Source organism: Vigna radiata, chromosome 6, assembly GCF_000741045.1.
Source record: "Vigna radiata var. radiata cultivar VC1973A chromosome 6, Vradiata_ver6, whole genome shotgun sequence".
In the NCBI taxonomy this organism is placed as follows: domain Eukaryota; kingdom Viridiplantae; phylum Streptophyta; class Magnoliopsida; order Fabales; family Fabaceae; genus Vigna; species Vigna radiata.
Window position 1 is genome coordinate 7,586,571 of NC_028356.1, and position 27,434 is coordinate 7,614,004.

Below are 27,434 nucleotides of genomic sequence, written 5' to 3' on the forward strand. Positions count from 1 at the left end.
TACAACTAAGGATGTTTTATTACGCACCCGCAAACCTCACCTGCCACCTCTTTTCACGAAATAGTTCAAATACTTTTATTTTATTTATATATCATTTCTAAAAGTCAACGCAAAATTAAGTATTCCTTTATCATTCATATCTTCATTTTGATTTTCATTTAATTTTATTGCAAAGCAAAAATTAAAAAGAGTAAAGAAGAAGAAAATTATAACTACTTTATCAGGATAAAAAAATAGTGTGTTTCTTAATTTCTACGTTAAAAATATTAAAGGACATATATTAGATAACAAATTGCATTTTTAATATCATAAGGATTATGGGCACATCTACTCTATATATTTTTTAATTATTCAATATTTTTAATGAATAATATTTTGGGGGCAAGAATGATAATGGGATAAATTTATAACCTAATCAAATTGCTCAAAGTTCACACTACAAACTCAATCTTAGTGACTTCTTAACAACTATTTTAGGACATTCATGGATAAACTCTTGCTTTTGTATACTAAAGGATATTAATTTTTAGAAATGATTAATTTTACTTTATAATTATTTTGTTTAATGGTTAGAGAATATTTAATTTTGGTTAATTTTGTCTTGCATGGTATAAAAAACTTGCACTCCCTTTCATTTTGGAATGTAATAAAAGAAGACTGATGAAAGGTTTTTATACATTGTACATGAGCTAAACATTATCAGGTTTGGATAGTTTCTTTAGAATTACTTTTGAGAGAAAAGAAAAACGAAATGAATTTCTCTATGAATAAAAGTTAGCTTTGATAATATTTTGCCATTGTTTAAGTTTAAGTACAATGTGCAATTACTCTAATCAGGAACTCATTCTGCTGAACATTGTTCTGATTTTCAAGAACAGGAAAGTACAGAAATCACATTCTAGAGATTTGAAGAGGTATAGTAGTTTCAAACATTTCATGCCTAACAGCAGAAACCAGAGGGAGATTTTCTCTATGGCCTTGTTTCTGCAGAAGATGTCTCTGACAATTTTCAGCAGCCATGACCCCAGCAGAGTAAGCTCCATGCACAGATCCCTGGTGGTCATCCATGCTGACAGCTTCTCCACCAAAGAATAGATTACCCAATGGTGCACGAAGCCTCTCATACACATCATCTGGCTTCCCTACTAAATCACATGCATAACAGCCAAGAGAGTTTGGATCTGTTCCCCAATGTGACACAAAATATTGAACCTGCAATAGTCCATCAAAACTCAAAATCCAGGATCATGAAAGTGGATATAGAGAATACTGAAATGAGACACATGGCATGAGAGGTGAACTTACAGGCTTAGATGCATGAGGAAACATGTTCTTGAGCTTTTGCATTACAAAATTTGCAGCTGATTCATCAGATAGCTTTTCAAGGTCATGAGCAAACCTTCCAGCAGCCATATACACAAGAATTGGATGACCTGTTGCTTTGTGGAGATTGAGAAAATAACCACAGGCATACGAGGTGGGTGACACCATGCCCAGAACTTCTACATTAGGCCAAAATACTCTATCAAATCTCAGGGCAATTTTGTTTTCATTTCCCACACCAATATCTTTAATTGCTGCAGTCTTCCATTCAGGCAATTTTGGTGTAAATTCAATTGAATTGGCCTTAAGGATTCCAATAGGAACAGTTAGAATAACAGCATCAGCAACAAAGTTTCTGCCACCCTCAACTGTGACCATCACCATGTTGTAACCATTGGATATTTTGGTCACCCTACATATGAGGTTTCACAAAAAGGGTAAAATCTTCATCCCTAATCACCCCACCAGAGGGACAGAAAAAATTGGTATGCGTTTCTTATTGATAGAAGTTACCAAAAACGATAATAAATAATTCCACATAAATTGTAGTTTTCTCTTTTCTTTTTTGCATGTTGTGACACAAATCACGAAAACGATTATGTATCAAATCATATAGCTAGGTCGTGCAATAAATTATACAGAAAACCTGTGGTTTAAGCGTATATCGAGATCAGTTGCAAGAGCTTTTACAACAGGATCATATCCTTGCACCACGAGTCCATGGCCACCAGTGAGGACATGCTCCTGTACGAAAACCAAGAACAAGAGCAATACTAGCATTCAATTGAATACTAAACAACGCCAAGTTCATCTTGTACATACAGACGGAACCCTGGTTTAAATTTTATCACTTCAACCAACGGAATAACTGCGATGAATCATGGACCTAAGAAGGTAACACATAAGTGTCATGCGGAAATATAGCTTGTTCAGCAAAGACTTCTATAGAAGAAAATACAAAAACAGATAGATATTTTTCATACTAGTACCCGAATGAGTACAAAGTTACCAAAAGAGGCAATACTTAATATTATAATGAAAATCCATATAACTTATCAGTCTTGTGAAATTCACAATGCTTGTTCGAACATTGAAAATCTTGATCCAATAGTCAATTTAATTCATCAGTATAATTCAAACTGATTTGAACAAGTGCATGGAGTTTTAAAAAAATTGTCTTGATTACTTGATGAATAAGTCTATCTCAAGCTCAAATTCATAGAATATGTCTACTTTGTATTTTCATAAGCGTGATCTTTTTCATTTGAAAAATAGAAGACACCGAAAGTCTGAAAGATTCAAAACACGAAAGATAGTGAACTGACTTCATATGGTAATTTTCAGTTTCCCTCAATTTATATAGGATTAATGTTTCTTAGATGACCTATAATATGAGTGACAATTTTGTGGCAAAGAGGATCTTGTGACTAATATAATGGCACTTGCCTGATCCCAGGTTTTCAGTGATATCATATCTGCATCAGTAGCAAACCAAGCTTCCATTCTGCATATATACCATTGCAGCACTTCATGAGCTAGTCCTTGTTGCCTGAAGAAAACTGCCATGTTACACTGATAGATTGAAACTTCAAGTCACACTGATAGATTGAAACTTCAAGTCAGTGCTTATATACAATATGTGCTCTTATCAATCTCTTGCCTTAGTTCCGGATGTCTATTTAACACAATTGAAATTGCTTGGAGAATAGACATGTCATCAGGATGCTCTTCCCTCACTTTAACTGTCTAGAAATATCACAAGAAAACCAATAGATTAAAGTTTAAGATAATCATTATTTCCTTCATGATCAAAGAGAAAACACAAGCCATATGCAGCAAAGATCTCACCTCTGCTAGAATTCTCTTGAAAGTGTCTCCAACTTCCATTACCATTTGTTGAGAGACTTGATGACCATCCATGTTAAATAGCATACAGACTACAAAGGTTAGGTTCATTGCATAGCACTGAATTAGGTCATGATTATTAGTTTTGTTGTGTATGCTCAATATTACTTGGTTTCTTTCAGGTTATTCGGAAATTAATATCTCAACCACAAAGCACATGTTATGACTCTGGATATAATGGATCTTTTCTCTTATGTGTACACTTTATATTTTATTTTTTATTTTTTTGTTATTCATCAAACGAAGAAGTTCTGCTATTGTTGAACTACTACAATTATTTTATATGATCAATAAAATGGCCTATGCCAGGAAATTCAAAACGAATTATTTTAGAAAAAACTTTAAAACAATTTAAAGCCACTGGACATACACAGACACAACACATCCCACGAAGAATAAGAACACCATCAACTAAAGCCATGTACAAAATGATTGTTTCATCACAAAATTCAAAGTAAAATTTCATTCGCAAATCTTGGGCACAGAATTTAAACTAAGCATTCACATATAATGTCTGATAACTTCAGAGATAATACCTAAAAAGGGGTTTAATTCTTTTACACCCCACCAACTGCTCTACAAAATAACCAAGACAACAGAACAAATCAAACCCCTGTAGATCCAAACCCACCTTCACCCCTCACAGTTTCATCTAAATCATCAACCTCAGTAACACTGGGAGTGACAATCTTCTCAATGATAAGTTGCGCAACCCTATCTCCAACCTTCACTTCAAAATCCAGATCGGAATGGTTGAACAGTATAACACCAACCGGCCCCCTGTAGTCCGCATCAATCACTCCGGCACCCACGTCGATTGAGTGCTTCCACGCCAATCCCGACCGTGGAGCTGCAATTTAATACAAAAAGTAAATTAAACTATAAAGGTAAAAGCCATAAAAAATTGTGAATGGCCTTAATCGAAGAGAATCTTACCAACGCGTGCATAGGTCCCTTCTGGAATCGCGATGCTGATGTCAGTGGCTACCAGAGCCTTCCCTCTGGCAGGCACCTTTGTCTCGACCGCACTATCAAAATGTCACATTATCTTTCAGTGATTTTACTAATTAAAAGCAGTGAATGATGAGAGAGCGAAGTGTGGAGTTATACCTAGAGAGATCGTAACCAGCGGAGAGAGGGGAAGCCCTGGAGGGCAAAACGGCCTTATCGGAGAGCTTTTTGACGCGTAGAAAGGGAGGGGTTGAAGAAACGTCGTTGGGCGATGGCTGGCAGGAGCCGTTGGTGGCGTGGGACTCTGGTTGAGATGGAGCCATTACTGCTAATGGATAGAATTGAAGTGGGAAGGAGGGATGGAAGGTAGGCTTTATACAGAGGAGGAGGAAGATCATAAGAAAAGGCGCCCAATGCTCTTTTCTCACCAAATTATCCCGCCATTTTATTTTTCAGATATATTTTGTCACCAAATTATATTATGTTTCTGGTGAAGTATCGGTTAAAACTTGCTATTTAAAGGGTTGATAACTAGATTTGATCTTTGTGTTAGGTGCTCTCAAACTTGTTCTTGAAGAAAGAAAAACTCAACTTAGTTTATAAATTTGCAAAAAAAAAAAAAAAAAAAAACTCAGATTGGTTTCTAATTAATCTAATGACAATGACAATATATAGTTATCGGTTTATTTTCAGATTGATTCTTAACATTATATTATAATAGTAAAACAGAGTCGCAATAGATTAAAATGGTAGGATTTTTTTTCATATATTTAAGGATTAAAATAAATACTTTATCTTTTCAAAATACTAAATTAACAATTTCTCATGTATTTAAGGATAAAGTTAACCATTTACTCTTATGTAGTATATTAAAATGGAATTTTTTTAATATAACTTTTTCCGTAAGTACATACTTAACATTATCCTCTTATCAACATATTAAAAGAATATAATTGCATGATAATCATACAACCAGCCAAACTATTTTAAATTGTTAAAACAATCTAAAAATTGATTAAGAAAACAGATAAATGAAAATCCATAAACGATATTTTTATTTTATTTTATTTCGTTGAGTACTGAATTCTTAATACCTAACATTACTTTATTCTATTTAAATGTCAATCACAATCAATATGTGAGAACATGGTCTAAACTCTTTTTATTTTTTATTTTTTCTTTCTTCTTTTCTTTTCTTATTTTCCTTTCTTTCATGTTTTTGCGTGCATTAGATTTCAGAGCAATTAAGATGGTTTTTCTCATTAAGTTAATTTGTTTGGTTCTAAATGGTTAGAAATTATGAATTATGAATATGTACTTCATAGTAATATTATTCAAATGGTTATATATTTGAAATGATATATAATGGATGAATGTATGATATTTTTGACAAACAACTATATTAAATAGTTTATATAGGATTTGATATTATTGTTGATTTGGATGAAATGTTATTCTATTAATGATAAATTGTTTAATATCGTTAGCTGTCAAGATGTCATACATTTATTTATAAAATGTAGGAATGAAATTAATATAAAATTTATGAGAAATGTAATTTTGCTTGAAAGTTTTATAAATAAAAAATATAATTAACTCTTTAAAATGTTAAGTACAAGAAGTTATCATTCGAGAGAGATATATATAATTTAATGATAATGTAAATCATATAAATTAAAATATCATAGTGAGAAGTTGAAGAAAAGTTCATACATTAATATACAATTTTGTTTGAAGGTTTATAAATAAAAAATCTATGAAGGTTTATAAACCTTAAATACTTAAAATGAGTAGTCAAATGTTAACACGTTTAATATAAATGTTTTCAAAAAATATTTACTTGTTATCTCTAATCTGTGTATATTATAATAGATTGATGTATAATGCATGACAATAGTTTAAATAAAATTTCTTTGATTTTGTAATGAAAAACATTTTTTTTTGTCTAGAAATGACTTTCCAAATGAATTAAAATTTTAATTCAACTAGTCTTAAAAAATTAACATATTTCATGAAAACCAACTTTTAAGATAATAAAACACCATAATTGACTATAAATTAACTATCATGTATAACTGCTACAAATAGAAAGTCAGAAAGAAAAACACTCTAACAGTTAACAGATCATAATTTCATAGCTTCAAAATATATTGTCCAAAAGGGTTGAAAAAAAAAATCTAGTATGCAGTAATTGGCCAGGCATAGTTACCATACATTCAAAAAGAATTTCCGAACAGAGCACTTTCTTTAAAACTAGGCTGCACGAAATTTTCATTTGTTTTCATATCACTCTTTTTTTCATATCCTGAGCTTACACAAGAGTTACAAACATCATTTCATTTCCATAACAATCATGCTATCTTTTCTCATCTTTGTTGTTCTCAATAATACAACCATTCATTTTGTAATGATTCCAAGACACTCGTTTCCTTCCTTTACAAACCCCACTCATCATATTCACACCCAATCCATCTTGCTTCTCCTCCTCCCCTCTAATTTTAAACTTCATTCTTTCTCTTCGCTCTGGCAATTCCCTCCTTGTGTCTTTCCCTTCTTTTCCATTCATGTGATTGCTCTGTGATATGACACTGTTTTCGTCCACAGTAAATGAATCCTCCCAATATTTCTCGCCGCATTTCCTTTCCTTAACTAAAACCTGATCACAGTTTTGCTCAGGAAAATGTGGGAGCCATCCTGGTATGTGAGTTTTGGTTTGGTTAGAGAAGCACATTAATGTCCCAGAATCAATGGTTACATCGGAATCATTTCTACATTGAATTGGTTTAGCAAAAGGAACTTTATCAGAGAGGTTGACAAAATTCATAATCTCTCTTAGAGCTGAAGACCTCAGCAGATCATCTTTGTGCAATGCTGAACCACCCGGAAATCCTTGAACAGAACAAAGATCATGAATGCCATTGACGAGGTCAAAGAGATTGCAGTCAGTACGATTGGAGGCATTAGCAAATGAGGCAGCTGATCTCACAATTGCTTCCAGATATCTAGTGGAAACAGCAGTTAGGGTTTCAAGAGCATTGTTTTCGGACTTTTTGAATCCAGCTGATTGACAGATTTGGGCAACTGCAATTTTGGCTATAGCAAACGAGAATTTTGATGGGTTTTCTGCTACTTGAGGATCCGTTACTCCCAGACCCTTCTTTTTTCTTTTTCCCCTTCGGGGTAGTTTTGATGTGGCTTTTGTGTTGCTGTCCTTTAGCATAGGGTTCATGGAAAAGGAGTTAACTATAAGAGGGTATATAGAACTCAGAAGAACCCTTTGAAAAACAGCTACAATTTGTCCCTAATATCAAAGACAAGCACACTAGCTCCTTTCCTGCAATCAGACGAAAAAAATATAATAAGCAAAATTGAATCGATAATACAAAAGAGAGAGCCATTCAGCTTTTTTTCACACAACAGTATCCATGTGCGCTCGTTAATCGTAATTTGTTCATTCCAAAAATGATTGGCACTTCAATGGTTACTTGACCAGCCATGGAATAACCCCCATGGTTCTGGGAACTGATAGAAACTACATTGATCAAAGAGAACAACGAAATCAAAGCTAGAATTTTTTTCAGTGATCAATAAACGCTAACAAAAAGGGCATTCCAGTTCATTAACAGACAACCCCACCAAAAACACAAATTTTTCTATTCTCCTTCACACTGCCCCCATCATTCCCTTTTATCACTCAGCAGCCATCAATCAATTAGGATAATTCATAAACCAAAAAAGAAAAATAACAATTAACCCAACAAAACACAGAGTTCAACAAAACACGAGGAAACGCTGTAAGAAGCAAATATCAATTAGCAAGAGATAGATATGACAACAATGTAACATCGAAAATTAATTTGAAATTGTGAAGATCATGGTATTCAGTATATGCGGTAATACTGCAAGAAACACCCAATCTATGTGCATGAATGGGGGAAGAGATGAAAATATAATAGAAAAACAAATTAGCAAAAAGAAAAGAAAAACAAACCGTGGATTCAAACGAAGTAGAAACAGTTCGGTGCCCTCCTTTGGCGTTCGCCATACTCCTCCGCGGCAACTGAGAAGGTTAAACGCAAAAACAAGTATTTGTTTATGCGAGGAAAACTCACATCGCTATTAATTGGGTCATATGTGGACTTTATGGGCTATTTGGGCTTCTTCTCCTAAGGATTGTAATTTTTTTTTTCGGAATTTCATAATCGAATTATTGATAATTGAAAAAAAAAACTATTTTTATTCACAAAATATAATGAATAAGTAAGATGAAGTAACTTACTACATTTAATAATTCTTTGATACGCATTAAATAGTATTAATTTCAATTTCATACTAGAATATTTTGATATTATCAACATCAACACGATCACTGAGTGTGGTATGTATACTAATTTGATATTCTTTTTTTATAAAGGATTAACATCTTAATCAATTAGATTAACAATTTGATATTTTTTTGTCATTCAAAAAATACCAAGTTTTTATTTTATATTTTTATGAATTTTTTTTACAAACTATGCTTGTATATAATTCTTTTTTATGATATTTTTTTCATCCTCGACCAAAAAATAAGGATTAATTTCTTGAGATCTTGTAATTTCAGAGTTGATATCTCACAATTTTAAATGTGATTTTATAAAGGATTCTTTTTTATAAATATTCTTTAAATATTGAAGATGGAGAGATTTTTAGTAAAAATTATAGGTACATCTATTCGAGCTGGACAAAATAGTGTTGGTGATAAATACTTTGTATTAAGTATTCTATGGGTTTGTTATGATTCGATTATTTCTCTTACTGTAGCTGGGTCTGAGTTAAAAACAACTTTGGATGGGTTTAAATTTAATAAAAACAATATTGTAATATATTTTAAGGCTGAAGTATATTATACTTTGAGTTATCCCAATCTAATCGTACTTTTTTAATAATTATGTATAAATAATATAATTCTTTATAAAGTTAAATATGTTTTTAGTCATTAAACTATTAAAAGAATTTGTTTTTAGTCTTTCTTTTAAAGTAAGATACATTTTAGTCTTCTTTCTTTAGAAAATCTTAATTTTTAGTTCTCTAGATAAAGAGCATTAAAAACAAGTTGAGTTAGCTACGCCATTTTTTTTCTGACACTAAATCAATCTTCCCAGCTTTTCTGCCACGTCAATCTTTCCCGCTGTCAATGCCGCACTGCCAACATAACGTCGTGTCTACCAGCTACCATGCCGTCGTGGAGCCACTGCTGCAGAAACCCTAGCCGTCGCCATCCTCCATCATGCACCTCCACCATCAACACCCAGACACAAGCAACCTCATCACGCCACCACCCAACGCGTGCAAAGTTTAATCTCTCCGCCACCACTCTCCCTTCATCATCGCAGGCCAACATCAAAACCTCATCATCCTCCAAGCTCGCATCGGTCCACCAGCATGAGCAATCATTTACTGCTGTTGCGAGCCTCCATAACCATAACCATCAGAACCGCAAAACCCCTAATCCTCTAGGAAACTTGCATCATTAGACTTTTCTCTATGCCGCAAGCAATGTCGACGAACATCCAAACGACGAAGCTCCTCACGACTTTCTCCTCCTAACCTGCAAGACAAAACCTAGAAAACATAGCAGCCCAAAAAACCCCGAATCAAACCCATAATAGAAACCCTAACACATGCCTTGAGTTCACGTAACCCCCACAACGCCTCACCACCTCCATTCGTGACGTCATCAAACCTGCAACAAGACCCAAAATCAAAACCTCCAACGTGCTACTATAGGGAAGAAATTCCATCATGCTTCTCCTTCACGACAACAACCCTCGTCCTTCCCTTACTGACGCCTACCTTCGTTCCTGTGGTCCAAGTTCCCTTTCACTGGCTTCTTCTTCATGATGGTCGTGCTCTTCACTCTCCTCCTCGATTTCGTGGAACGCAATACTACAAGCGTTAGATTAGGGTTACTGTTTTAGGGAATGGGAGTGGGAAGAGAGAGAGGGCATTGTGGCGAGGCTCCAAGAGGAGAAAGGCAATTTTGGGAAGAAGATCGTGGGGGCCGAAGCGTGGAAGAAGTAGGAGAGAGGGGTGAAGTGAGGGTGATCAGGATTTAGATATCGGAGGCATCATGGAGTTCCTGGAAGAACTGACCGTGAAGGAGTCGAGGCGAGTCTCGCCATGGAGGGCCAGGTTGGTGATGAGGAACTGCTCGGAGACTGTGAAGGAGTTGAGATGACGCTGTAAAGAGGGAGATTGACTCAATGTAGGAAAAAAATAACGTGATACTCCACCATTAGCTAGCTCGACTTCTTTTTAACGACGTTAATTTGGAGGACAAAAAATTAAAGTTTCTTGAAGGAGGAAAACTAAAATGTACCTTATTTTAAAAGAGGGACTAAAAATAAATTGACGCAATAGTTTAGAGACTAAAAACATATTTAATCATTATTTCGTATAACATAGTATTACATTTTATTATATAATATTATTTTTATTATTATATTGTAAGATACATTTTGTATATACTTTTTTTTTCATTTTACTACATAATACATGTTAATTTTAATATATTATGTTGGTAAATGGAGTGAACTAGATTATTCCGTAAAAAAATATCCGTCATATTATATAAATTGTTATCTGTTTTACGGATTATTTTATATTCATAAATATTTACAAATACGTTAATACTTGTACTATTATTTTCTTTAATTTTCAATATATTTTTTTTAAAATTAATGATGGCGAAATATACTTAAAATAATAGATACTATAACTAGTAATGTAAATAGAATTAATGCTAAGAAAATAAATTCAAATGAATCATACTAAAAATATAATTTTATACATCTAAATAAAAAATATAAATCTGTAAAATTGAATTGTACAAATAATTAATATCTTTCTTATAAACAACTCTACTTTCACTCCCTTGATTGATTCTAAACAATATTTAAATCAAATTCCTAATAATAAATAATAAAGTGGTGAATTAAATACTATAATATTTATTGAAAATTTTACTTAAAGTTCTTCTTAATATCTGATGTATTGTATTAGTTAGAGCTTATAATAATAAAACTTGTCATCAGTTCAATTTATTGATCAAACAACTGTTGATTCCCTTATAAATTATAATATATATATATATATATATATATATATATATATATATATATATATATGTGTGTGTGTATATGTATATAGATAGATATAGTCCTTAATTTAGTTTGGAAAGTGCTGCTAAAACAGCTTAAATAATTTTGGCATCATCAGGCAATTATAAATCACTAATCTTTTTTAGAATAACCATTTTATTCCCAGTGGATGTTCTAAACTTAAGCTTCTTATCCATTTTGTTTGAGGAAAAAAAACTAATTAAATCAAGAAGCCACTAATTACATTTTTAAAGATTATGACTGAAAATTTCTAACACCAAATTACTCTCAAACTAGTAATTAATTTACCAAAAGAACTAAAAAACTATTAGATGACAAATTGTTTCTTCAACCCCATTCAAACAAGCAAAGCAGTTTGATTAGGAATGGTGGTGGCTGTGGAAGAAGATCTGTGAGGTAGGATCGGAGCTATTCTAACCATGAAGTTCTCACTTCCCCTTTGAGAAACCTGCTTAGAGATAACAGCACTACAAGAAGAAGAAGAAGCAGTGCACTTCGCTTCCTCACACTCACCCATTACCACTCCATTGCTTCTGCAACACTTTAACTTCTTATTGTATCGATTCTCTGGCTTCACAAGATCCTCCAAGCTCCTCACTTTTTCCAATGAAGTGAAAGATTCTGCCTTTCCCTGGTAATACTTGGAAAGCCCCCTCCTATACATTATCAAACACACAGCCTTCAGAAAATTTTATAAGCCAGATCAAACACAATAGTCGTATTGCAAACTTTTCTTTCACGGTTGCCATGCATGATAATAAGATTACTGATCGAGTAAACAGTATATATACTCTAGAAAGTAACTCTTTTTGAACTGTGAAAAAAAGGTGTTTGGAACTTTTACAATCTCGTAGGGAGAACAAAAGGGGTGGAAAAAGAAGCTTACTTGAGAGGAAGTTGTTGAAACAAAGAAGACATATCATTCAACGGTTCAGTTGCAAATTGATCAGCTGAAGAAGAAGAAGAAGTAGAAGAAGAAACAAAGGATGTAACTTCTTCAAAGGAATCAGAATCCGACGATGAAGCAGTTGAAATTCCAGGCTCAGACTCAGACTCAGAAAAAGAAAAAGAACGAGCAAGGGCACACTGATCACCTTCGACAACCTTATACTTTGGCTGTTCCATCTGCTATCAAATCTTGTTTCTGAAATACCCCTTTGAGGGTTTTAATGTCTCCACTTTATTGTTCTTCTTTCCCAGCAATAAACCACACGCAACGATTTGTATCTGTGGCTGGCACTGAATGCGTGAAAACACACTTTTCTCTGTTCTAAAGGTTCGCTTTAAATAGAATCACGAGTAACTTTTTGTGTATGTGAAGAGAAGACTTGGACGGTTTATAAGCAAGGCTTTGAGATGCGTTGGATAAGATCAGTACGTGCTATTTTTCTATTCGCATTATCAATTTTATCATAATCTTTTTTCACAGACAGAGTAAGATTCGGCTTTATCCGAATCTGGATATTTGTTGTTCCCCCAACTGCAACTCCCACCACTGTCAAAACATATTTTTAACGTTAAAGTGTAATGTTACATTTGAGACTAAAAATATATTTCTAGTTTTAGGTTTAAGAAAATAAGAGCATAAAAATTTGTAAATTGTTGATGCTTGTTGGATGGATTCAAAACCCAAAACATGAATTCCTATAAGATAGACATTATAAAAGAAAATGAGAATAAGGAATAAAAGAAATGATTGAATATTAAAAAGGGTTTGAAGATGAAAGTTAAGGATTGTGAAATTGAGAAGAAATTTGGATAAGGGTGAAGTCCTTGTAAGTTGCATCGTGTCTCATTCCATCCCGTGTTGATGGAAAGTGGATATCTCCGAAGCTGGAAGATGTCTCTGTTTGTTAAGCCCAATGGGATTCAGCTGTATGATGTTGTGCTCATACAACCACCTATTTTATTATTTAATTGGTTTATTATCTTCTTTAATCCTCGTATTTGTGTGAAAATCTCAGTTCGGTCTTCAAGTTTTGAACTGTCTCAATTGGGTCATAATTTTTGTAAAAATGCACACATTTTTAATTCTAAGCTTTTTAATAATTACTTATCTCTATAATAAATTATAATTACATTTTCACTTTCTTTTATTATTATGAAGATTATATATGTATTCAGTTTCTCAATTTTAATACAAAATTGAAAATTTTTATATTAAAAAGTAATTTTAATACATTTTAATATTTAAATTTAAAATATATATATATATATATATATATATATTTGTTTAATCTAATTATACTAAAAGAATCATATCTATTTGTTTTTAAAATTTAGAAATCAAACTATATCAAAATTTCGACAAAAATAAATTTTAATTTCACCTTAAAAATTTAGTAAATAAAACATATTTAATCTTTATTGTTACTATTATCAATTCTTATAAGGATATTTATTTAATTACTTAATTTTGTAACAAGATGCTCTTCTCATAGTTCCTCAACGAACACATTCTAGTGTTTTGATTGTTTTGGGTCGAACGTTTAAGGCATTTGTTCGTCTTATTACTAATAAATTTTGTTATGCATTGATATTAAACTTATTAGCTATTTTATTTTAGTTTTTCCCATATAAATTACATCAAAGTTTGTATATAAAAGATTTTTTTTTTCAGGAATAAGATTATTTAAAAACTGTATTAACGAAAACTTCGCCTTTATTATAAATCAATAGATGTGGCTTGGCTTAGTCTTAGGTTAGGACTATATTCCACTGAAAATTCTACACGTGGTCGGTCTGCTTGCATTCATTTGTATTGTAGCGAAATTGAAACTATTTGTCGTATTATTGATTGAATTCGGAAGATGATTTGACAACAATTTTAGATAATTTTTTAAATATTTAAATTTATATTTAAAAAATATTTAAAATAAACCAATTACAAACTGTCATATTATTAAAAAATTATTAAAAAAATATTGTTAAAATGACTTTTTTCTTAATTTTATTTGGTTTTCATAAAGAGTCAATCCTCTTCCTTCAATAATGAAATGAAATTCGATCATTTTGATTTATTTTTTTGGAAAATGATATTCTAATATCAATTTTTGATACTAATTTGACACTGCACACATGTCAAAACATGATTGGATAATTTTAAATTAAAAAACTGAAACAAGGACATATTTAAAAGAAAAAAACCAAAGTTTTTTTTTTTATTTGAAATCGTCTAACCACACAGTGTCAAAAAATTTGTGTGAAAATATCATTTTCCTTTTTTTTTTTTTTTCAGACTCTTCAGTTATCAAATCCCCAATCTTCACTATCTGGAGCAGGATCTGTTTGACTGCATCTAGCACCATTCCTACATCAAGTTCTTGGGTTAAAGATAAAACTAGTTTTTACAGTATATATATGATTATATGATTGATGAAAAATCTTATGGTGCATGATGTGTGTATATATATATATATATATATATATATATATATATATATATAATTCTGAATAGATGTTGTTAAGGTGGGTGAGAAAATTAAGAAGCAGAACCCAATTTAAGTGGAAATTTATGGCTTATAATTGCATCAATTTCACCGTGTATGAATGTAAATTTAAGCCAACAAGTGAACAAGTAGCGGTGTCTCACCTTCCTAGAGTCTGATCATAAATTCGATGAGATGTCCCCTTCCAAAATTTATTACTCTCAACCATCATCATATCACGTACCATTCAGCCAGCATGTAGGGTAATTGAAAATACTGTGTTTCTTAAGGTCTAAATGAAAATTGCTATAAATGAAGACTTCAAATCAAAGGAAAAACAGACTCTAACAATCAATTATGGTCTAGTTTGAGAGGTATCTTGATTATAAAAGCATAAGACAAGACTCTAGAGAGAAAATGACCTTTTATATAGCATTTTGGGTGGTAGTCATATTTTAATGACATGATGCACATTGAATTGGCCTTAGCCTTGAGCGGATAGATGGGCTATATCATAACCTAATTCATGCACATTTCAAAATAACAGAATAGCCATGGAAGAGGGAAGTGGAGTTCTTCAAAATTCGAGATCTGACAAACGACTGATCGGAGGTGAAGGAACACATGACGAATTTGAAGGCAACAGCAGCTTCATACGCGTGGTGGAGACGTTGCTGCGTCTGTTCCCCATTGCTCTCTCTGTGACGGCTCTTATCATCATGCTTAAGAACTCCGAGGAGAATGAATACGGCTCTGTTAGCTACACCGACCTTAGCGCCTTCAGGTATCTCTCAATCAACTCAGACATGCATTCGCTCCTTTCGCTTTTACAGAAATTCATTCGGAGTAGATTTGAAAATAGCAGTCACTGGTTTGTGCTGAGGTTCTTCTGATTTGGGAACGAACAGAGTCAAATTGAAAGTTTAGGAACGTTGGATCAAGAGCAATACTTGCACGTTTTCTTTTCTTTAAACTGTTTCTATTCCTAGATCAATTATTATTTTACATCTAATAATCATTATTTTTATGAATTTAAATTAATTATAGAAAATCGTTAGCATTCTATTGGATTAATTTGTAGGATTATTAACTTATGTTCCTTATAAGAAAATAATTAAACTTTTAAATAAAATTACATTTAGTATTTTTCATAAATTTTGTACTAATGTTATCTTCACATTTATACATATAATATGTCTTTGAGAACTAATGTCATATATTCATTTATAAAATATGAGTATTCATGATAAGAATGAAATACAATTTCATAATTAATTCAAATAATATATTTTTTTTTTACTAATCCTTTATGCTTGCATTAAGTCACACATAGGTATATCACAAATTAATAATTTTAACTGTATATTTTACCATTACTAATAAAATTGTTTATAACATATTATTTTGACTAAAAGTGTAACCTGTGTATATATTTAAGAATTGAATGACAATATAATTTTTAAATATATAATAATTAAATTATTTAATTATAAATAATAATTCCTTAATACTATTTTACATAATTATATTCATTTAACTTTCAGTGTCTGATATATTATTTTTCAATAAATAAAATAAAAATCAAATTTTACACTACTAAAAATTATAAAAAAAAATATGAATACATTTTGTGATTAACATGCTATTTAGGATAACTTTACTGAATATGAATGCAATCTTTCTAACCCTTCAAGAAAAACAAGGATAATTTTATCTAAATGAGTACATCTCAAGGAAGATTAATACAATTTCATTTTAAAATTTAAAGTTATAATAATTTTCAATTGATTTATATTTAGCAAGATAGAAATTAAATTGTTATTGTTTTTCTAACGAACTAAATGAGATCTGAATTTCGTATGTTGCAGATATCTGGTGCATGCCAATGGCATCTGTGCAGGATATTCATTATTATCAGTGGTTTTTATTGCTTTGCCTCGTCTTTCCAGCAGCATGCCCATAAATTGGACTTTCTTTTTGCTTGACCAGGTCAACTCACTTTAATCTCTTAGTGTTATTTGTTTGTGAATGAACCAAAAAAAGTTATTTTGATATATTGTTAAACCACTCTTTATATTTAATAAAATAAATAATTATTATCTTTATAAAACACTTTTAATTACTATTGTTCTTTCAAAGTTTTGATTAAGTTTAAAATCTTCAACAAATTTAATTATTTTTAATTGATTTTTTATTAAAGTAATTATTTAAGTTTTATATACCTGGAATGATACGACTGTTTCATTGATTTGTCATTATAATTACTTGTTTTTACATATTAAAAATATATGAAAAAATATAATTGATATAAATATAATATTTTGATTAATGTGAAATATTAAATGACTTTTTGCATAAAAGGATTTACGATTATTCATTGCCAAAAGATAAGCACTCCAACAGTGTCAATATTAGGTGGGCTCTATACCTCTTTAAACTATTTACGCATTCAAAATTAAAATATAATCTTATGTTTTTTTAAATTATTTAAAAAATACCGAGAATGTATTTGTAATAATCTAGATCGTAAATGTTAAATGATTGTCATATAAACAGGGAAATTTTTATTATGATATTTAGATGATCGTAATATGAAATAATTTTTCAATTTGAGAGTATAGTCTTGTCTTTAATAATACATGTTATACTTTTTAAAAAAAAAATTATTTTAGTTTTTTTAAATCATTCATAACTAATTCACACTTTTTTAAAAGTAAATCAATTTAATTAATAATAATATAATTGTCAATTACTATAATAATATTTTTAAAATTGGTAATGCATGGAGGAAGAATTACAATAATTAAATTTTAATATTTTAAATTAAACACATAACAATTCATAATATTTTATCATTAATGAATCAAAATAATTTATTATACGATAAAAATAATTAATGTAATGCATAATTTAAATCTTAAGAAAAGAAACAGTCAAATTAATGTTTATCAAATGAGAGGATGAATTGTTTTATTGAAAACAATTTATTCAGGCATCTAACAAATCAATTAATTTAAGTCATATATCTTAACTTTAAGTTGTATGTGCTCTTTTGAAAAATATGAAAACTGAATATATAAACTTAAAACAAACAACACATTAATTAATTAAAACCGAAGATATTCAACGATAATCAAGATAATAATCAAGACCTTCTATAACTATAAAATATGAATATATAGCATGAAAGAACTTAAGAGAATAAATAGGTTTCCATTTGGTTTGTAGGTTTTAACATACCTAATCCTTGGTGCTGGAGCTGCATCAATGGAGGTACTGTACTTGGCTGAGAAGGGAAACGCTACAACAGGATGGAGCTCAGCTTGTAGTGCCTTTGGTCTCTTTTGCCACAAGCTTACTGCATCAATAGCTATAACATTTGTTGCTGTTATTTGCTATGTCTTCCTTTCTCTCATTTCTTCCTACAAGTTATTCAGCAAGTATGATGCACCAGATACCAGCAACATTTCAAAGGGTGTTCACATTTCTGCTTTTCATGGCTAATGTGTGCTTCTGATATGTGTTAGTGTGGACTCATTAAGACATATGCTTATAACTGTAATTTTCTTTCCGTCATCATCCAAAACTAATGATATGTAATACTAGTGCTTGATTCTCACGCAATAAAATTAACCATAAAGTCTATTATTGATTATATATAAAGACATAATGTTATTATCTAATATAAAATAACTTTATGTTCACATTTAATATATAAAACAATTTTATTGTTGATATATGGAATAATTTTATTTAGAGGATTGTACTAAAAGTAACTAACTGAAGGTATCTAAATATTCAAACATTCTCGTTATAAAGTTTTTACTAAAAGTAACTAAAGTAGAGAATTGTACTAAACTAATTGAAGGTAACTAAAATGTATAGTATAGGAAAGGAGCAACATGAGATTACCCAAACTCATAGTTACAAAATAGATATAACAATAGTTATCTAGGTTTTATGATCTCATAATATCACAAATAATGATAATAAAAAGTAGACTTGATATCCCTTATTATTCCTATTTTTGTTAAGTGCGTTCGATTTGTTTTCAGTTTTTTTTTTTTCTGTTCAATTGTTGTGTTAAAGAATGTAATTTTTGTTCAATTAGGCTCTTTTTGAAAACGATGTTTAAATCGTTAACGGCAGACAGTCCAGCTGTGTATATCAGTATTGACCTGCCTTGACTGAAACATGACGCAACCAATGAAAGACTGCCACGTGGCAATCCCTTCCCCACCCAAAAAATTAGGGTTTCTGAATGTAAAGGGGAAGGCTTCCTTACGCCTACGCCACCGCGAGAGAAAAATTGAACGGGTTTCGAAATGCAGGAACGTAGCAATGCGAATCTGGCTCATGGTTGCTTGTCTGCGATTTTGTTTCTTTGGTTTCTTTCTAGTTGCAGGTTTGAAGAGCAGTTTCGCGATGGCTGGAAAAGATCAAGATTGATGGAGAATGGTGCTTTTGTGGCAACGATTCCGCTCCAATTGGCTTTTTCGTTCTTTGTATTTTCCTTTGCAAGTTGAAGACTTGACGGAAAAGATGAGCTCGTGCATGGCTCGCTGTCTCATTGCAACAGTCATGGTTGTCGTGACAAAATGTTGACTGCGATTCATAGTGGCAGAAGGGGAAGATGATCATGGTGGTGTTTCTAGGTGGTTGTTGGATGGAGAAGATGAATCGTGGTGGTGGCGACGCGACCATCTGAGTAGGGTTTCAAAATGTTTGATGATGGAGGTTCGAAGATGGTGGTTGGTCGTGAGAGTGGCGATGGCGGTTAGGGTTAAATTAAGGTTTCTAGAGGTAGGAGATGATGATGACATGTCAAGGGTGATGTGTCACTTATTGCACAGTTAGATTGTCTACTGTTAACAATTTAAACGCCATTTGCAAAAAGGACCAAATTAAACAAAAATTACATTATTTAGGACAACATTGAACAGAAAAAAAAATCAAGACCAAATCGAACATACTTGACGAAAATAGGGACCATAAGAGGTATTAAACCTAAAAAGTACAATTAATTACTGTATAATTAAATTTTATATGATGAATTTTATACGATTATATTTTGTATCATTATATGTACAACATCTATGTGGTGTACATGCTCAAACAATTAAACCAAATACATTGAACATTGATTTTTTGTCTCATCAAAACATAAATAAATCAAACATTTTTTTCTCGTTGTCTTTTCATGTTAAAAATAACATCAATTAAATAAAAAGCAATTGTTATTAACTTGGATCTTTAAATATTAGGAACAATACATTTTAATCACTAGTGCAAAAACGCTGTTTAACGTCACTCATTAGACGTCGGTTTCGTGAAAAACTGACGTCTATTACTTCACGGTGGCATTATCATAAATATATTAGTAAACTAGACGTCAGTTTCGATGTTAGGCGACGTCTATGACATCATAGACGTCGCACCTGCCGCAAACCGACGTCCAAGACCTTGAGATATGTGATAAGACAGTCAATTCGACGTCGGCTAGAAAAGGGCACCGACGTTCAAGTCACTGACAGGAAATCAAACGTCAACTGGTTCAGCTTTAGACGTTGGATCCCCTGAAAACTCGACGTCGATTGGGCTACAATTAATGTTGTTCACCTAATTCCCAGGCGCTTAGACGTCACATAGTCAAACGACGACGTCTAAGGCCTGTCTGGAAGGAGGGAAGACAAAAATTCTTCAATTTAGACGTCGGTTCTGAACGTAAGCGACATCTAAGTTCCTGTAATTGATTATTTTCACCAAATTCAAGGGTTTCAGACGTCGGCTAGGAGGGGCACCGATGTGAACTACCCCTGACAGGAAATCAAACGTCAATCTTTTCAGCTTCTTGACGTAAAATAGACGTCGGATCCCCTAAAACGCCGACGTCTATAGACGTCGGTTTCTGGAGCAACCGACGCCTCATTTCATTTTAAATAGACCGCGGACTCTTCTCGCCATTCAGTTTCTGATCGCGTCTTCATCTCTTCTCCTTTTTCTCTGCTTCTCCTCTTCTTTTACTCGCTTGCGCACCTCTACTTTTTATCTCTTGCGGCATTGCATTGTCGTTTCTCATAACGTCATTGTCTTCGTCCTCTCCTTGTTCTCTCTTGCATCCCAGGTGCATGGTTTTTTTTTATGCTTACCTTTTAAACTTTCTTTAGTTTTTTATCGATTATCTTGTCGTTCAACTGATTAAAATTTGCTTTCTTTGTGTTGTGTTTTAGTGCAGTTTTGATCCTCTCTTTGGGTAACATAGTGCAACATTCTCCCTTTGTTGGTTTCCTCATAAGAAGAGTGACGATCTTTTGAGTTTTCTAAGGCTTCTGACCCAAAATGGACTTGGGTCCTTGTCTAGTTCTCGTGTCATCGTAATTTTTTTCTTTTGCGGTTGAATAATGGGAAGTAGTCATGGACCCAGGTTCAATTTTGGGTTGAATGTCTTAGAAGATTCGAAAGACGCACATTTTTTTTATGGGGAAACTAGCGAGAGGAGAGTGTTACACAATGCTACCGAAAGTCTGGATCAAAACTGCACTAAAACACAACGTCGTTGTTAGACGTCGGTTAGTGCCTAGTCCGACGTCTATAAGAACATAAACGTCGGTTAATGTCATTTTGAACCTCAATATATATTCATGTTGACGTCAGTTTAAGCAAAGGTGGAAGTCTATATAGAGTAATTAGACGTCGGTGTGAGTATAAGCAGACGTCTATATAGACGTCGGTGGATATCGTTACCCGACGTTTATATGAACGTCGGTTATGAGAAATTGCGATGTCCCATAGACGTTACCCGTATAGACATCGAATGTGAAAGTAACGTTAAATGCCCAAATTAACCGATGTTAAATAGCGTTTCTGTACTATTGAATTTTTAAGAGAGTAGCTACTTCTTATTTTTGAGTAAAAATGTGATATTGTTAAGTTTTGATAATATTATTTATTATAATAATGTATTTTTCAAACTAATTGAAAGTAAATTAGAAATTATTTTGTTAATAAATTATTATATAAGAGAATGATTTGAAAAATTGAACCAAACAAATAAGAAACCAAGAAAAATTTTCATTCTATAATGTATTAAAAGATAAAGTATATATTAAAAGTTATTATACTGAGAGATAATCCAAACATAATTAAGTTGTACACGTATGGTGTAACATTTAGTGTTTTGTATAGAAAAGATTCAAAAATAAGAAGCTCATTATAGAGAAGAATTATGTTAGTAAACATAGCCACTGCTAATATTACAAACTTTAAGTGGTTTGTATAGAAAAGATTCAAAAATAAGAAGCTCATTATAGAGAAGAATAATGTTAGTAAACATAGCCACTACGAATATTACAAACTTTAAGTCCTTTAGGCAAAAGAATTCAAAATCCAATGAACTCAGTCATCACTTTGTAAGCTATATACTTCAGTGTCTTTGATGAATCAGAACCTCACAATGAATTCATTAACCACATGCCATGGTGCATCACCTTCTTGGTTTGTATGACCTAAAAATAGACAATGTAAATTATACTAACAACAATCTATACAAATTCTTTGAATCCTGATATTTTGACAATAAGATACGTGTCATCACTTTATCAATCTATTTGAATTTATGTTTAAAATAATATTTGAATAAGACCAATCACAAACTGTCAAAAAGTTGTTAAGAGAACTTTTTGCAATTTTTTTCTCATGCTTTCAACAATGCAAGGTATGCAAATAATTTATCATTCATAAAAAGTTATGAAACAAATATTTCTCAATTCACCTGGAAAAATTAGTGGCAATTTCAGACTTTTCTACCAATGTGAGTTTCTTAAACTGAGACTGAGATTCATCAAGTTCAAGCTCAAGAATAGCATCTTCAATAGCCTGACTCAATTTATTGTCCTTATCAGCATTATGGAAGCAGTCTCTTTCCTTAGCATCAAGAACCAGTTTTCTCCATACAGAGTTGCTATTGAGTAATGTTGCAGCATTTCCTAATATCCAAAGGCAGTATCTGAAGTAAAAGAAAATTAATCCATTAGCTATTTGCATATTGATATAACGTGGAAATAGCACTAAAAAGAATGACCAAATTACAACAAACATACTTAGCTCGGGTAAGAGCAACATTTGCTCTTTGCCTATTGGAAAGAAAACCTACTTTTCCACTCCCATTAGATCTCACAGTAGATAATATTATAATATCTTCTTCACCACCTTGAAAACCATCAACAGAACGAACACTAACAGAGAACTGAGAATCAGAAGCTGAGATGTACTGCTTAACTTTCTGTTGGATTTCATAAACTTGAGCCTTATATGGTGATATGATTCCTACACTAACTTTCTTCCTGGTCTTCAAAAACTCTGAATAAAAAAACGAATTAATCAAGTAAATATTTCTTTTCTTTGTATTCTTATGATTATAGAGATTTTACTTTGGCAATCAGTAAGAGAAAGTAACCTTTTTTAAGATTTCCAATTATCTCAGAAATAGCTGCAACCTCGATTTTGTTCATCAAACTATGATCAGTGTTAGACTGTTCTTTACCCTTAGAAATGTTTATAAAAGAATATGAAGCATACATTTTCCCATCAAGAAAACTTTTATCGTAGCTTATTCCTCTGACAAGTGGAGCATCAGAAAGTTGCTGATCGTAGAACTCTTTATTCGGGAACATGCTAATGGCTGGACGCATTCTATATTGAACATTGAGAATATGCCTCTTGTATCCCAACAACACCAGCCTTTCAAACAAACTTCTTCCGAATTCAGCCCTTTCAGCAATCTAAAATTTTGATCCATTCATGCATACAAGACAAAACCATATACAATAGCTACAGTCAAAATCACATAATAAAAACAACAACTCCTCTTACCTTGCTTTTGACCATTGCAGGAAGTTGTCTCTCATCACCTATGAGGATTCCTCTACGAAGGCCTGGAAGTTGTAATGGAATGGCTGATTCACATTCCTTTAGTTGCGCTGCTTCATCAATGATTGCAAATCTGAATGGTTTCATATTTTTCGTGTACAATTTAGAAGAACTTGAAGCTGTACAAAAAACAAGGCACGCATTCTCCAAGCAAAATTGTGATATGTCTTTTTCGTTTCTAAGGTGGTTGGGAAGTGAAATTGACTGAGAAAGTTTACTTAGAATGACCAGGCATTCATCTCTTTCCAAGCCTAACAATCCAAGGCGACCATTAACGCTTTGTTTATCTTCAAAATCAGAGATTGTGTGCTTGGAAACATTTTGACCAGTGGAAACTTCAAGAGATTTTAGCAAATTCATAGCTTTCAACATCATGTTCAACACATTTAATGGAATAAAAGATGTTGGCATGTGAGTGTACAAGGTTCGCCTTAGTTCATTCAGCTTCTCTCTAAAGTAACTCAACCTCTGCTTTATATATTGCTCCTCTGCCATGCCTGCACTTACATTTTTGTCATCCTTGTAGGCCTGGTATAGGTCTACGATATAAGCGTATTTTTTCACCAGAAATTGCTCAAATGTCATTGGATCACGATTCTTCCTAACGCGTTTCTTATATGAAACATATGCAATGTCTGCGTTATTGATTTTTCGCTTAGCAAATTCTTCTAATGACATAAGATTCTCATCCTCCACGCGATTCTTGTATGAAAAGTAAGCCTCTTCAGGTTCCTTTAGAAACTTGATAGTCGATTCCAGGTAATATGTCCAACCAATATCTGGAGAAAAGCATTTCAACAATTCATCAACACGATTGTCCAAAAACACTGTCTCAAGACCCTTGTAACACTCAATTTTCATCCTAGAACGATTCCCAAATAGCACTATGTCACCAAGCCCATATGTCTCACACTCAGGTGTATCAACAGAACCCTTAACCAAACCATGCAGCCTAACAGCCAATTCCAACACGGCCGTGTTAGTTGGAGCACATGCCAATGTTTTGGTTTTAAGCTTGAAAAGGTACAGTAACAAGGAAGCAACTGTCTTCGTTTTCCCGGTCCCTGGTGGACCCCATATAAGTTTAATATTGTCGTTATGCTCACATTTCTTCATTGTGACAGAACTTAAAACTGCATTCTTTTGAGACTCATTTAGATTATGAGCACTCGTTATAGTTGGTGCAGCAGTACTGTAGCTACAATTTTCTCCTGATAAACAAATGTGACAGTTTTCTCCGTTCTGTAAAACACAAAGAAAACTTGAAGCATGTTTTTTTCATAGACAATTATAGTTTAGATAAAGGACAAATTCGAGAAAAAAATGTGCATGGACACTTCATATAAACCCTAAACGATGGCCTAAGGATACTCTTAAAGATCAATTTTACATGCAAAAATGAGTTCAAGTGATTGCTTGTTTAATATGTTAATGCTTTAATAACAGAAGTTTATAAAAAAACGAATGATTTATTGATTCTTACCGTTAAATCAGCACCTAGCACTTTCGTAAGAATGTTCGTGTCTGCACCCTCCAATCTCGAAGTCAAGGCATTCAAAATACGAATATTTGTTGTCATGTTCATGAGATACACTGCATAAAGCTTTTGTGATTCGTTGCTGCTCACGTCAATTTCAATATCATTCTCCATGAACTTAGATGTCAGTATAGTGATTTCAGCACTAAATATATCTGGGGACTTAAGAACATAAGCAATATAACAATATTCTTTGGTCATTTTCAAGTCATTTATGCGTCTAGGTCTTACATTTGTGAATGCAATGACATCTCCAGTCTCAGGTTCATACTTTCGTGCACCTTTCACATCATCAGTGACGCCCTTCAAGGTAAGCTGATAGAACAAATCATAGGGAAATTGGAAGTCCGTAGCCCTTTGAAGGGTGTTGATTTCAGAAAAAGGAGCTTGAGACACGCTCATCAAGCTTGAAGACAGGTCACTGTGTGTTTCCTCAATCAATGCAGGAATGAATGAATTCATGTAATGTTTTATGGAGTGGAATGTCTGCGGAATCTTCCTCACCTGCGACAAAACAATTATTCAATAGAAACTCTTAACTTAGAAGGACTGCATTTTACAGAAAAATACTACAAAGTGAAAAAGTAACCTTGTGCTTGAAAAGCTTTTCGTTGAAAACATCGTTGAGAGTCCAAGAGAATACAGTATCTACCAAGCTTCCATGCCCAAGATTTTCCATCCTTGCTCACGCTTATCGATCAATCAGTAGCACAAGCACAACACAAAACTCTTTCTCTGTTTCACTTTCTTTTATACACATTAAAACAAACACACATTAAACAAGGTCTTACTTAGCATTTAAGGAGCTGAAAAGTTTCAAGTACGAAACTTTTTCAACAGCAAAAATCAAAAGCTACTTGAGCTAAATCCAAGAAGATTGAAAACTGTATAACAAAATAGATTTGAATAGAGAACTAACTCAATTCTGTGTTGAAAATTTGAAAGTTTTAGACTTGGGAACTTCTGATCGAATGGAATTTTATCAGTCAAGGTATACAAACAGATAAAGTGAGATAAGTTCATTCTTACAGTGAGATACATAAAATATGTGCATTGTGTTGTGTGTAAATAAGCTGGTAATTATTTTTTTTCCCCTTATTTTTACACTTTATTAAGTACACGTCCCCTAAATTAACCTATAGCTAGAATTTTGTGATAAATATATACATTAAATATTGTATTTAATTTGAGACATACAAATAGTCTTACGAAAAAAAAATACTAATAGTAATGGAAATAAAAAATTATTTTATTATTTCATCTTTTAAAGTATACCATTTTATTTACTTCTTATTTAAATTTTAAAGTTTTCAAGCTAAAATACTCTACTTCCCAAAATTGAATACTACGAGATGAAAACTATGTTTTCGTAATAAGAGATTCCCATGTAGATTTTGATGATTGTGGTCATAGATGCAGAATCTAGAGATTGGAAAGACCCTATAAATTGCAGTCACTAGATGAAAACCAAAAGTCACGAAACAACACCTCAACTGGTACACTTTTAAACTTTTTAACATAATTTCATAATAGATTATTTTATGTATATATTTAAAAAGGCTTTATGATAAAATGAATTTTCACATAATTTTACTATAGAAAAACACGTTAGACATATAAAAGAATTTAATATAATTTGGTTAAAAAAATTATATTCACATTTTTAAAATTTAGAATTAAAATATATCAAATTTTTATACATGAAAAAAATTCAATTTCATATTAAAATTTATGAATTAAAAATATAATTAATCAAAATAAAAATAAAAACCAAATTGAATATAATAAAAAAAATGCGATGAAAAATAATTTTAGCCTAAAAAAATCAAGATTTTCTAACTTGCTTGATTCCTTAGACAAGGGAAAAATTAGTGAACATAAAAATAAGAAATATAAGCACCTAATGTTGGGTATGAAATTGTAAGAATTAAACACGCTAGAAATCCACTTTGTCTTTCTTCAAGATTTTATTTGGTGGGGCTTAATTAACTCATATTCTAGGCTTATCAAATCCAATAACAATACTAGGTGAATCAAAATCATAAATTATTTCTAAAAAAATTGTTAATCATCTCATTTCATCTACCTATTAAACTTGCATCTACCATGATACATGATAAAGGATGAATATGATTATGACTATTATTTCTCTATTTTTAGGATAAATATTTCTTTTTGTATCCATATTTGATGAATATG

General features: G+C 32.0%; 6 protein-coding genes across 6 annotated transcripts; 1 reads left to right on the top strand and 5 right to left on the bottom strand.

Annotated features, from left to right (window-relative positions):
• Positions 1-752: 752 nt before the first annotated feature.
• On the bottom strand, positions 753-3,494 carry LOC106765271 (probable polyamine oxidase 4). The gene is made up of 6 exons (XM_014649837.2): positions 3,172-3,494; positions 2,984-3,069; positions 2,770-2,872; positions 1,970-2,067; positions 1,306-1,735; positions 753-1,212 (listed from the first exon to the last, which is right to left on the bottom strand). The coding sequence occupies exons 1-6, from the start codon at positions 3,277-3,279 to the stop codon at positions 892-894; spliced, it is 1,146 nt and encodes a 381-aa protein (XP_014505323.1). The 5' UTR covers positions 3,280-3,494; the 3' UTR covers positions 753-891.
• A 156-nt stretch (positions 3,495-3,650) lies between these two features.
• On the bottom strand, positions 3,651-4,639 carry LOC106765270 (deoxyuridine 5'-triphosphate nucleotidohydrolase-like). The gene is made up of 3 exons (XM_014649836.2): positions 4,339-4,639; positions 4,165-4,256; positions 3,651-4,078 (listed from the first exon to the last, which is right to left on the bottom strand). The coding sequence occupies exons 1-3, from the start codon at positions 4,575-4,577 to the stop codon at positions 3,834-3,836; spliced, it is 576 nt and encodes a 191-aa protein (XP_014505322.1). The 5' UTR covers positions 4,578-4,639; the 3' UTR covers positions 3,651-3,833.
• Positions 4,640-6,284: 1,645 nt separating this feature from the next.
• Positions 6,285-8,277, bottom strand: LOC106764373 (transcription initiation factor TFIID subunit 8). The gene is made up of 2 exons (XM_014648659.2): positions 8,171-8,277; positions 6,285-7,513 (listed from the first exon to the last, which is right to left on the bottom strand). The coding sequence occupies exon 2, from the start codon at positions 7,406-7,408 to the stop codon at positions 6,536-6,538; it is 873 nt and encodes a 290-aa protein (XP_014504145.1). The 5' UTR covers positions 7,409-7,513; positions 8,171-8,277; the 3' UTR covers positions 6,285-6,535.
• Positions 8,278-11,541: 3,264 nt separating this feature from the next.
• On the bottom strand, positions 11,542-12,657 carry LOC106764278. Its single transcript, XM_014648543.2, has 2 exons — positions 12,229-12,657; positions 11,542-11,998 (listed from the first exon to the last, which is right to left on the bottom strand). The coding sequence occupies exons 1-2, from the start codon at positions 12,465-12,467 to the stop codon at positions 11,680-11,682; spliced, it is 558 nt and encodes a 185-aa protein (XP_014504029.1). The 5' UTR covers positions 12,468-12,657; the 3' UTR covers positions 11,542-11,679.
• A 2,513-nt stretch (positions 12,658-15,170) lies between these two features.
• Positions 15,171-18,425, top strand: LOC106764253 (CASP-like protein 2A1). The gene is made up of 3 exons (XM_014648515.2): positions 15,171-15,554; positions 16,639-16,759; positions 17,999-18,425. Exons 1-3 carry the CDS (start codon positions 15,325-15,327, stop codon positions 18,272-18,274), a joined length of 627 nt encoding a protein of 208 aa, XP_014504001.1. The 5' UTR covers positions 15,171-15,324; the 3' UTR covers positions 18,275-18,425.
• Positions 18,426-22,109: 3,684 nt separating this feature from the next.
• Positions 22,110-25,929, bottom strand: LOC106763349 (helicase SEN1). The gene is made up of 7 exons (XM_014647547.2): positions 25,825-25,929; positions 25,182-25,739; positions 23,642-24,940; positions 23,226-23,550; positions 22,870-23,128; positions 22,542-22,775; positions 22,110-22,275 (listed from the first exon to the last, which is right to left on the bottom strand). Exons 1-7 carry the CDS (start codon positions 25,912-25,914, stop codon positions 22,254-22,256), a joined length of 2,787 nt encoding a protein of 928 aa, XP_014503033.1. The 5' UTR covers positions 25,915-25,929; the 3' UTR covers positions 22,110-22,253.
• Positions 25,930-27,434: the final 1,505 nt, after the last annotated feature.